Raw genomic sequence first — 12,081 nt, 5'->3', positions numbered from 1 at the left:
CTCGCCTCCCCTCCCCCTCCGCGCCCCCTGCGCTCCCCTCCCCTCCCCCTCCGTGCCCCTCTGCGCTCCCCTGCGCTCCCCTCCCCTCCCCGCCCCCCTGCGCTCCCCTCCGGGCCCCCTGCGCTCTCCTCCCCTCCGCGCCCCCCTGCGCTCCCCTCCGGGCCCCCTGCGCTCTCCTCCCCTCCGCGCCCCCCTGCGCTCCCCTCCCCTCCCCCCTCCCGCGCCCCCCGCGCCCCGGCCCCGCCCGCCCCCGCGGACCTGCCCGCACCGAGCCGAGCCCGGGGACGCCCGCGTGGGCTGGGGGATCCCCGCGCCCTCCGCGCCCTCCGACGCCGGCCCACGCGCGGGCACCTGTGGCCTCGGGCCCCCGCGCGTCCTGCGGGAGGCCGGTCCTGCCCGCGTCCCGGGAGCGCAGAGGCCCCGCCCCCACCGCCCCGATGTCTCCCGCGGCGCCCCTGGGGACCCCCCCGCGGCCAGGGGCCGACTCCAGACACAGAAGCCCGCCCTAGGGAGCCTGGGGGGCCCCCCGACCTCCCCTGGGGCTTGGCCCCCGACGCTGCTCGGAAGGAAGGCCGGCGCCCCCCGCAGGTGAGTCCGGGGCCGCGGAGCGGGGCTCGGGAGGGAAGGCGGGGCCGCGGGAGGGAGGGTCGGCCCGGGGGCACCTGCGGGGAGGGAGGCTCACAGACCCGCGAAGCAGGCCCGGCTGCTGGGGGGGGGGGGGCAGGGGCAGGGCAGGGCACCCCCCGGCAGGCTGAAGACTTCTGCCTTGAAAGCAGGGGCTCCTTCATTTCCTTCCAGGGGAGGGGCTAGGCCGCGGACGGTGCCTCCACCAGCCCTCCCCACAAAGGGGGAAAAAAAAACCCCATTGCCGCGACGAAGGGTGCAGGCCGGCGGGAGGAGGGAGGCAGCGGCAGTGCCGGCTGGTGCTGCAGCCTGGGAGGGCTGACGCCAGGCTTGCTCTCTCTGCAGGGGGCTGCCCTTCTCCCGTGCGTCCGGCTCGGTTCGCGGAGCTGCCCGGCCTGGACCCCCTCCACATCCACATCTGGAAGACCCACCCCAGCCACGGCCCTCTGCAGGTGTCAGCCGCTCGCGGAGACCTCTGCCTTTGCAACTGCCCAGGAGTTGTGAGGGATTACGGCCGCCTTCCCCCATCCCAAGGGCATCTCTTACCCCGAGTCCCTGCAGAGTCATCCCCCTGTCTCTGTGTCTGGGCTCAGCCAGAGATCAGCTCGGCGTCGTCTCGTCGTCGCTTCAAGTCCTGGAGACCACTCCTGAGACCCAAGGCCCTCCCCCTGTTCTCCTGTGTCCTCACCTCGGTCCCCTCTGTCATCCTCTGTCGTCCTCGGGGTGTCCCATTCCCCGCCCAGAGGCAGAGGAGGCGGCGGGGCAGGGGGCAGAGGCTGGGTGAGGGCCACCCAGGGCCAGGGTGGGCTGGCGGGCCGTTAAGATGTGGAGCTGTGCCTGGCCGAGGGGGGCTCTGTGGAGGCAGACGCAGCGAGTGCCCGGCTGGGGGGAATATGGGCAGGCCTGCAGCGACGTGGTAAAGGATGAACATTCGGGGCACCCCGGACCTCGGGCAGCCCAGTGACGACCCCAGCAGTGGTGGCCAGCGGGAGCGGATTCGACAGCGCATGAAGATGGTCATCGGGCAGCTCGAGGGCATTCTGCAGGAACTCAAGGAGGTGGCCAAGGAGCTCAGGGAGGTGAGTGAGGGGCCAGACCGACCCCAGACCAGTTTTCCTGAGCCTGGCACAAAAACAGACTCACATATGTGTTCCGGTGTGTGTGTGTGTGTGTGTGTGTGTGTGTACTCAAAGCTGTGTGCACATGTGTCGCTTTGCTGGATGCTTCCTTCTCCTTGTTCTCCTTTCCCCAGATCTGCTTTGCTAGAAATCTCCGCATACTCCAGGACTAGAGGGGCCCTGGTGTTGTAGAGTCGGCTTGGGCAGCGTGTTGTGGGACCACATTTCTGTGGTTAGCACTCAGGGCTGCCAAGGTGACAAATATAGACTAAATCCCACCATAGCCTCTTAGTGGGAGACACTCTCCTGGGGCCCAAGCTGGCTTCTGACCCCGCCATCTGCCTCCTAGACTCTGAGCTGCTCAGAAGGGGCTCTGCGGGGATGCCGATGGCCCTACTAAGGAGGTCCAGCTAGGAGCTTTCTCCAGAAATCACACAGCCACTCAGAACCCTTGATCCTGGAGAAGTTAAAGCCAGCTCTGCCCTCCCTGTCCTGAGATGGGAATGAGTCCAGGGGGCTGCTAGTGGAAACCAGAGTTCCTGTGGACGTCGGTGGGGGGCAGGAGTCTCGTCTAAAGGCATGCGTCCCTGGCCACAGTTCTGAATGTTTATGCCAAGGCTTGAAAAGTCACTGAGAGATCCTGGGATGTGTGTCCCTTTCTGTCTCTCTAAGCGGAGCTTGGTTTAATTACTGCTTCCCACATCGCTGGGGTAATGAGGTACACATGTCCTCAGCCCTGCCCCCTGGGCTGTGTTCAAGCCCAAAATGCATGACCAGCGTTCTGAGCCGCTGGCCTGAATTTGCCCACTGGGTGCCATTATGCCAGCCAGGTGGGCTTTAGGCAAATTTCAACTCCCTGTAACCAGGGCCCCTGCAGAGAGAGCAGAGAGAGTGATTTAACGGGAGTTATGGGTTCATGCTTTCCCCAGCCAGCTGTGCAAGAGCGGGGGGTCTCCAGGAGGACCGAGGAGAGGAGATGATGGTGGGTGCCAACTCCAGCCTGGCCTGAGAGCCAAGGAGCAGGAGATGTTTGAACGGAGCTGTATCCGGAGCAGAGGGCTTGTGGAGAGGCTGGGACAGAACTGAGGTGGGGCAGGGCAGCCACTCAGCCCAGAATCAGCCTTGTGGTCAAAGGCCAGAGGCCTCTGAGCCACCCCTCCTCCCCCAACCCCATTGGTCCAAAGGCCAGATGCCTCAGAGTAACCCCTCCTCCCCCAGGCCCCCTCATCTTTCCCCACCCCATCTTTTTCTAGATGCTCTGTGGGTCTCTCAGGGTCGTGGGAGCCATCCGGAGTCTCAGCCTTGGGCAGGGGCATGGGACCTATGCCAAGAAAGGAGCCCACCCAGAAAAGAGCCAGGATTGACTCTAAGCCTGGAAATCATACAGCCCAGAACCTACTCCCAATCGAGCATCTCCCAAGGAGCATCTCCCAAGATCCACCTCCCCTGTTGCGCCCCCCCCACCCCCCCCCCCCCGCCCCGGGCATAGTCATCCAGAACTTAAAGACATCTCACAGGTCATCCGTACCAGCCCTATCCATTTTCTGTTTGAAGGAACTGAGGCCCAGAGAGGGCTAGGAGCTTATTCAAGGTGGCACAGCCTACTAGTGGCAGAACTAACTAGAACTTAGGTTCCTGTAGCCTATTCTGAGGCTGGAGCAGGTGGGCAGGCAGGTGACCTTTTGGCATTTTGGCAGAGGCCTTCTGGAGATGATAGCTTACTCTCTTGCTATGATGCTCTGAGGGGTTGCCCTTCTGGGGATGAGGCAGGGGGATCAGAAGCACTAGGATTTATTTGCAGATCTTTTAGATGTTCCCTCTCGCCCTCCTCAGCACAAACACTCATACCCCGTGTCCCGAACAGTAGAACTTCAGGTTCACAGGCTGCCCAAAGGCCTGAGCCCGGACAGAGAGAGATGAGCTCCCTCCCCCTATACACCCTGTAGGCCATGTGCCTCCACCCAAGACTTTGGCAGGTTGCTATGGCAACCAGCATCTACCCCGTATGCCACCGCCTGCCCGCTGCCAATGGCACCCAGCTGGGAGGGGGGCAGGCCTCAGAACTCTCCCACCCCCCAGGCGAGGTCTGGACTCGGGGTGGTGGATAGAAGTGAGTGTCAGGGAAGGCAGGTGAGGCTCTGGGAGGCCCCGGGCAGAAGAGGAGACCCCATAGCTGACTTCCTGTGGGATGGGATTTGTCAGGGACGTGGGCTACCCAGTGGGAGGGCCAGGCCTTGGTTTGGGGTGAGGGGCTGCCGACCTCTGTTCCCTGGAACCTGTGATTCTGGCTCTTGATCCTCCAAGGGGGCTTCTAAAGCTGGGTCTAGCTGGTTCTTCTCAGTCCCTTTGTGTGGCAGTTTTCCACTGGGCCTAAGTAGACCCAAGGTCGAGAGGGTGGCAGGCTCATCTTCACTCATCATACCCCCTTCCGCAGACACCACCAGCTCAGGGCTCACTGAGCTGGGTTCCCTCTCAGGAGAGCAAAGCGCTTAGATGTGAAGACAAGATGCACATGTGAGGCTGCCAGGGAGCAGCCCAGGATGCTCGCTTGAAGGAGCAAGGCCAGCTTTCCGCCCCTCGGCCATCCTCTTCCTCCTCCTGCTGCTCACTTCCCTGGCCCCAGATACCACTGACCCTGGCAGACTCCCATGATCCTTTTGAGCATACAGCCCTAAAATTCATAGAAAGATGAGAGACACTAAAGCCCTTCCTCCCAAACCCCTAAGCCTCAGTCTGCTCATCTCTGAAACGGGGATGCTGATCATTCCCATCTCAGAGTGCTCTTCAAGGGTTTATCTAGGGCTTGTGGCAAGGGGGTCTAGCACACAGCCCTAAAGGTTTTGGGGTTCCCTCTCCCAAACCTCCCCCACCCTCCCAAACCCCTGCCCCCTGCTGCCTCTCTCACCGGGCTCCCCACGGGATAGGGGCAGGTTCTGTCCCATGGGTGGAAAAAGTATCTTAATGGACTAAGTGAGGTGAGGAATGTAAAAGTGCTTTGAAAGCAAAAGAAACGGCTGCAGAGGGATGTCACAGTCAATCATTAATTAGCCCTCATTCTCCTAGGTTCCCCAACACTCCAGGATGCCAGGCCAATCCCAGCAGGCTCTCAAAGCTCCGCAAAATTCTGTGCATCTTCACTTAGGTAGAGATGCAGTACAGCCCAGAGGCTAAGAGCGTGGGCTCTTGCGGCCAGAGACCTCTGGTGCAAATCCGCGTCCACCCCGCTCCTAGCTGTGTGAACTTGGTAAAGTTACCTCACCTGTCTGGGCTTCCGTTTTCGGGCAAATGAGGATACTGAATTTTATGCCTCCACAACCAACCCCACGTTTGCTCTAGGAATGAAATGTGATGCTGTGTATAAAGTACTTAGCACAGGGATGGACACAAAACTAGCCCCACATCTTTCAGGTATTATTAATGAGACATTCTTGCACTGGCCTGCCCCCTACTCTGGGTACAACCTTGTTGTTTTGGAGGGCTGTCGGCTTCTGAGCCATGATCAGAGCGGGCAGAGGCAGGAGCCAGGCCTCCTGGCCAGCACCCTTTGGCCTCTCCTGCAGTAGGCAGTGCCACCCTCTCCAACTTGGAAAGGGGAGGAGAGTGACAGTGACAAGGGGATGGAATCTCCACTGAGATGCCTTTTGAACAGAGACCCAAAGGAACAGAGGGTACGAGACAAATGGATATGTAGGAGAAGAGCTTTCCGGGCAGTGGGAGCAGCTAGTGCAAAGGTCCTGAGGAGGAAGTGTGGAAGTGTACGTGGCATGTTCGTGATCAACAAGGAAGCCAGGGCAGCTGGAGTGGAGTGAACCAGCAGGAGAGAAGCAGGAGGAAAGGTCAAAGAGAGAGCAGGGAGTCAGATGACACAGAGCCTTGCGGGCTGTGATATGAAATTCGGATTAATCCTCAGTTAGAATCCCAACATGCTCCCCAGGAACCTCCTCTTGTGATTCTGGGTGGGAATCTGCCTCTCCCCTGCTCTCCCTGTTCCCCACCAGCCGGGGAGGGGGGGTGGGGGGGTGGCCAAGGGCAGGGGTAGGGACTCTTCATCCTCACCCTCCCAGATGTTGAGCTTATCCTAAGCAGTTACCTGGCTTCCTCCTCCCCAAGGTGTCACTCAGTGTGGGAGCTCGAAAAATGGTCCTCGGGCTCACCACCAGCGTCTGCTATGTCATCACTGGCTCTTGGGTGGTCACAAGCTGCTTACCTTAGCGGTGGCCTTGGAGGGTCTCCCCACCTGATATTCCCCGGGGGGCAGGCCCGCTGGCAATTGCGCAGTCCCACGGGCTGAGCGCTGTGTATGGGGTGGCCTGGGAAGCCAGGGGCCGTGCGGGCACGAGATGGATGTGGCCGGGCCAGGAAGCAGCTGGGGCAGGAGAGGCTGGGGACCACGGAGCTGTGCCAAAGTGGGTCAGCTCCATCACCCGCAGCTCAGCAAGAATTGTGCAGATTTTTTTCTTATTATTTTTTTTCCCCCTCACCTTCCTTTCCTCCCTTTTCCCTTTGCGCTCTCCTCCTTTGGACAGATTCTCAAGGCTCCCTGGCCAATTAGGCCAAATTGCAGGATGAGAATCATGAATCACAGTCCCCTCTCTCCCCCCTGCCCAGCTCCACAGCCCCCCCCCAGGAAGACAATAAATAACATAATCACAGAATTAAAAAATAATCAGTGGTCATAAATAATGCAGATCCCCAGTTATATAACCAGCTGCCTAGGGAGCTCGGAGGGAGGGGAGGAGGTAGCAGCTTGTCGAGTGAGGTGAAGGGGCCGGAGGTGAGGGAGGCACCAGGATGGAGGACCTGGGAGTCCCAGAACTCCCGGGCCCTCCGTCCTGGCTCGGGGACCTTAGGGGACACAGATGTGCTTTCCTTAAAGTGGGGCCTCAGCCAGGGCCAGGGCGGGAGGGAGGGCTGGGGCAGGCGGGACAGGGCTGTGGAACTCCTCAGAAAAGCAGCCCCCAGCCGGTTTTATAAGCCCCCTGTCTCAACTCACCCACTCACCCAATGGCCGTATTTGTAACGAGTGTGCCAATCTGGTGGGGGGGGGTGGACAAGGCGTCCCCAGTCCCACCCCTCATGGGGCTTACTGTCTCCTGGGGAGACGTCAGTCATTTAACATATTTGCACATAAAAGTGTAGCGGTGATAAAACTGGAAAATATTTTTAGGAAAGGCACAGAATACCTTCAGGGCCTATGACAGGGCCCCTGTCTGCAATGGAAGGGCAGGGAAGACTTGCCTCTGGGAGTGAGATGGGGCGAGTAGCCGAGGAGGGAGCCTCTCGGGTGAGGCCCGGGGCGGACGTGGCCCGGTGCAGTGTGTAGCGCTGGCGAGGAGGCAGGCCTGGCGGTGGCGGCTGCCCGCTGGCGGCCAAGGTCCCGTGGCCGGCGTTGGGAGTGGCTTGTGTCTGAGAGGCTCAGGAGTCTGGGAGCAGGGGGTGCTGGAGGCCGAGGGGTCCTTCTAGGCTGATTACCAAGTGCCTCGAATGCAGCGGGAACTGGACAGGAAGCGGCCACCAGATGGGTACAGTCAGGGGAGGGAGCCACGGCTGAGAGCAGGACCGTGGTTGGGGACGCCCCTGAGATGGGGCCTGGAGCCCCCAGCAGGTCTGTCCCGGCCCTCAGCCCTGCCCCACCCCCCAAATCCAGTAATTCTTGTCCTTAAGGTCCCAGGACTCCTGAGCCGGGGCCTCAGCTCTGCTCCTTCCAGTTGCTGGGCCTTGCCTTAGCCTCCCCGCCAGCAAGCACGGTGACGGGGTGAAGCCAACAGCGACTCCAGTCCCCCTGGCTCTGAGGTTCTGTGATCCTGTCATTTTTATGCTGTCATTTCTCTCTCCGTTCTCTCTCTCCCCCTTCTATTTCTTTCTGTATATATAATTATTTCCCCGCACTCCAAGACAATCCCAAATTACACGCAGGCAAAATGATTATTAAATCTCAGAGAGAAATCACAGATTTCCAGGCATCCGGAGCAGACAGGCAGGTAAGGTAGGGCCTGCCCGCCCTCTGCCCTCCCCACCAGCCCCATGCAATGAGGTACAGGGGCCCTGCGTGCAGTCCGGGGACCCTTGGCCCATCACTCCCCTTTCTGGTCCTCACTCAGGTCATTCATCATGTGGGTGTTCCTGTCCCTCACGGTCTGGGCCAGATTCGCTTCGAGCTTCATTACCGTTCGGCTTTTAGAACCTCTTCTGCTTCTGCTCTGTCTGGAGCCAGACCTACTTTAGGGAACGTAGATGTCACCCACGTGCTGGGCTTTGAAATGCCCAGTAGGTCCCATTCCTCCACCACAGGCGCTGGAACTGCCCCCCTCAGAATGTCACTCCATTGGTGAAGAGCTGATGCCCATCCGCTCTTGGGCCTGGTGCCAGGGGCCGGGTCACATATCAGCACCCACGGGCACACAGAGGGCGTTGATAGTGTGTGCTGCTCCACCTGCTTTGCATGCATCGTGCCATTAAATCCTCACAACAGCCCCGTCAAGCAGGAGCTACTAGAAATCCCCCTTATGAAGACACTTGGGCACAGAGATGCTGGGTAACTTGGCTGAGGCCACAGGGCCGGTCAGCCGTGAGGCCAGGACTGGATGCTAGGGCGGACTCCAGAGGCCGGGTCCTTAAGTGCCGGGCTGTGCCGACTCTGCGGTGTAAACCACATTCATATCTAGTTAGTCCCCATCGCCTTGGTGAGGAGAGGAGGGTCAGCCCATTTTACAGGGGAGGAAACTGAGACTCAGAGAGGAAAATCACCTGCCTCAAGCCCCTTAGATGCGATGCGGCCTACCTGGGGTTTGACCCCAAGCCTCCCTCTGTCCCATCCGTCCACACTCCCAGGATGAAACCAGAGAAGGACGTCCTAATGGAGGAGAGGAGGGGCCTGAACGTGAAGCCTGCCTGAGCAGCCAGCCAGCAGGAACTTCTTGGGCAGACAGGAGTGTGTGCAAGCCTGACGGCCTTGGGGGTCCTGCCCTATGCACCCCGGATCTTCCTCACAGGGCATTAGGAACCCCGCTTCTGGGCCTGGCCTGGCCTCAGCCAACCCTGTGTGGTCACAGCTGGTCATCCACCCAGAGTCCTGTTAGCCGTGTCCCCGTGCTGCCACAGCCGCAGACTCAGGCTCAGCTGGATCAGGGAGTCTCATTGGAGGATGTGACTGTCCCAGAGACGCAGGGCTTCCCCTGAGGCTGGCAATGCCCTGAGGTGCTATCTCTTCACCAGCTTAAATCCCCAGGCCCCCCGGGCCAGTGGTTCTCAAAGTGTGCCCCTGAACTAGCACCTGGAAGCATGTCGGATATGCTGCTTCTCAAGCCCCGCTCGGGACCTGCTGATCAGAGACTCTGGGGAGTAGGTTGGCGCACACTCCAGTTTGAGAGCCCCCTGCCCTGGGCCAGGGCTCCCACCCCTCAAGTGGGTCTTCGGTTGAGCAAGGGCTTCTGAGGAAATGTGAGCTTCTCTGAGGTATAGGGGGAGTCACTCGTGGGTGGCGGGCATAGGGAGGGTGGCCAGATTGGAGAATGGGGCCCTGTCCCCACTGCCTGCCCAAGCCCAGAAATCACAGCAGCAGCTCATGGTGGTGTGCAGTCTTACAGGGGACCCTCGGGGGAGGGTGGGAGCCTCGGCTCCCCCTAGTTTCTGGTGACTTTGGCCCATCTTCTAGAAGCTCAGGAGATGATGATCTCTTAGGTAGAAAGCCTGACACGTAGTAGGTCCTCAGAGATGGGAGACGATGTCACTTTTATCACCAAAGCCCCACGGAGACTCTTCACTGCCCTTCTCATTGTCCCTCATGAGGCGCTGGTGAGGATGGCAGGGCTGGGGTCATCATGCTTAAATGGCTGAGGCCCAGAGAGGTTGTGTGACTTACCTGAAGACACACAGAATGATGTCTAAGCTGAATCTGGAACCCAAGTGTCTGGACTCCCCCGGTTCTGCAGGCTTCAGCCAAGTGTTCCCAGCACCCCTCGGGCCTGGGGCCATGGGGAATGGGCACCCCTAGGCAGGGACAGCCCCAAACAGCTTCCCTAGTCATCCCTATAAACACAGAGTCCTAGAATCTCAGAGATGGAAGGAACCTTGGAAGTAAACCCTTCACACAGCCTCCCCATTTACAGATTGAGAAACTGAGGCTCAGAGGGAAAATGATGACCAGGTCACTGTTGGATGCCCCTGCCCCCGTTCCTGACCAAGTAGACATCCCGCTGACCCCAACGCCTCCTGGCTCGTGGCTGTTGGTCTTGCTTTGGTCTTGCACTTTGGGGCACTCCCCGCCCCACTCCTCACGAGCTCCTTGCACATCCCGGACAGCAGTCATCCTCGTAAAAGTTTGTTAGACTTCTTAGTTAATTCATTAACTGGCCGCCCTGCCCCCAGGAAGAGACCCCAGCGAGGGGCCGGGAGGGGTCCTGAGCCAGTGGCTCCCTGTGTATGTCCTGTCCTTGGGTCTCCCCGTCTCTCTGCTTTGCTGTCGTCGTCGTTTTGCCATTTTTGTCTTTGCTCTGAATCATCATTCCTCCTCCTCTAACTCTGTCCCCTCCCAACGTCGCTGGTAGGGTCTCCCTTCGCCGGGTTTCTGTGCTGCAGGGCCTGGCTGAGGGGGCGTCCCGAGGCAGGCCACCCGTAGGGAGGTAGGGGCGGGGGGGTACAGCGCCCTCCGCAGCCGGCTGTCCCCCGGGTGCCCGTGAGGAGCGGCTCTGGCTCTGGCCAGCTCGGCCAGGGCCGGGGTTCCTCCCTGCTCACCAAGTGATGCTGTCCTATTCCTTCCCCGCCAGCCACGCTTGATCTCCACTGTCAGGGGGCAGGGCAGGACGGAGGTGGCTCCAGGGTGTCCCCGGGGGAGAGGCGCTGCCCGGCGGCACAGGGTGGCCCAGGATGCTTTGGAAAACCTGGGGAGGGTCTTCCTTATGGGCACCCCGTATCCTCTCCTCTACGAAGGGTGTGGCCCGCTGTCCTCTCCGCTGAGTGGCCTTGCTGCAGCGTCAGCCCTCTGTGGAAGGCCACCTCCCAGGCCACCTCCCAGTCAAGGGAAAACCGAGCTCTGAGCACCGGGGCTGCGCTCAGGACAGCCTGTGGCTTTGGGAGAGTGGGTGTGTGAGTGGATGGGTGCAGGCCCGGGAGGGGAGACTGAGGAAGGAGAGGACCCCCCGGTGCAGCGAGACCTCGGGGGTCGTGGGTGGGCACCTGGCGGGGTGCGGCCGGGGCCCCTCACCCCTCTCTCCTGGCCCCGCCAGGTGGTGAGCCAGATCGATAAGCTAACCTCAGACTTCGACTTCGAACTGGAGCCAGACGACTGGACCACAGCCACTGTGAGCAGCACCTCCAGCAGCGACAAGGCGGGCGTGGGCGGCCCCTTCGACCTGGGCCACCTGGACCTCGTCACGGCCGACATCCTCTCGGACAGCTGGGAGTTCTGCTCCTTCCTGGACGCGTCCACCCCGTCGGACTCTGTGGACGGCGCCGAGCCCTCGCGGCCGGGGGCTGGCCCCGACTACCGGCTCATGAACGGCGGCACGCCCGTCCCCAACGGGCCCCGGGTGGAGACCCCGGACTCCTCCAGCGAGGAGGCCTTCGGCGGCGGCCCGGCCAAGGGCCAGCCCCAGCGGACCCCAGGCACCCGCGAGAGGGTGCGCTTCAGCGACAAAGTGCTCTACCACGCCCTGTGCTGCGACGACGAGGAGGCGGACGGCGGGGCGGCGGCCGAGGCGGGCCTGTCCCCAGAGCCCCCCCGCCCCGAGGCCCCGGTGGGCACCCCCAAGCCCCCGCCCGCCCCCTGCAAGCCCAAGCGCCCTCCGCTGACCAGCTGCCGCCCGGGCCCCGCCGCCCCCGAGCAGACCCGGAGGGTCACAAGGAACAGTAGCACCCAGACGGTGTCCGACAAAAGCACTCAGACGTTGCTGCCCTACACGGCTGCCAAACAGAAGGCCAAGGGGAAAAACTAGGGGCTTGGGAGGGGCCCGGGGGGCAGTGGGCACATAGAGCTATAAATATATATATATATACATATATATATATTTAAACAAACGCAGTCATAATAAAATTTTAAAATGCTAAGGATCTAGCCCCAAAGGCCCCAGAGCTTTCACAGAGCTCGTCTTAGACGCAGAGATGCCTCCTCCCCCTCTAGGCACCCCCTGGGCCGCCAGAACCGCCCGCCCTTCCCTCCTTGCAGGGTTCCTGAAAGGGTTATCCAGGGGCGTGTGAATCAGGTGAGAGAGGCCTCCCCTGGGATTCCCTCCCCGGCCCCTGAGCACAGCAGCGGCCTTTGGGGCTGTCCTGGAGGGGACTGATCAACAGGTGGCAGGCTGGCAGGGAGCGATGGCCAAGGCGCTGGCGTCACCCCAGCTGG

At 61.0% G+C, this 12,081-nt stretch overlaps 1 protein-coding gene across 1 annotated transcript; it reads left to right on the top strand.

Annotated features, from left to right (window-relative positions):
- Positions 1–288: 288 nt before the first annotated feature.
- Positions 289–11,786, top strand: INSYN1 (inhibitory synaptic factor 1). Its single transcript, XM_072809556.1, has 3 exons — positions 289–588; positions 970–1,703; positions 10,967–11,786. The coding sequence occupies exons 2-3, from the start codon at positions 1,548–1,550 to the stop codon at positions 11,672–11,674; spliced, it is 864 nt and encodes a 287-aa protein (XP_072665657.1). The 5' UTR covers positions 289–588; positions 970–1,547; the 3' UTR covers positions 11,675–11,786.
- Positions 11,787–12,081: the final 295 nt, after the last annotated feature.

The sequence above is a fragment of the Canis lupus genome, chromosome 32 (genome assembly GCF_048164855.1).
Source record: "Canis lupus baileyi chromosome 32, mCanLup2.hap1, whole genome shotgun sequence".
In the NCBI taxonomy this organism is placed as follows: Eukaryota; Metazoa; Chordata; class Mammalia; order Carnivora; family Canidae; genus Canis; species Canis lupus.
The sequence above is the reverse complement of the archived record's forward strand: the minus strand, read 5'-3'. Positions and strand labels throughout refer to the sequence as shown.

Excerpts from the sequence above, each read along its gene's own strand:
- INSYN1 (XM_072809556.1), top strand. The coding sequence starts at position 1,548 with ATGAACATTCGGGGCACCCCGGACCTCGGGCAGCCCAGTGACGACCCC. Across the intron at positions 1,704-10,966 it reads TGGCCAAGGAGCTCAGGGAG|GTGGTGAGCCAGATCGATAA; the intron begins GTGAGTGAGGGG and ends TGGCCCCGCCAG.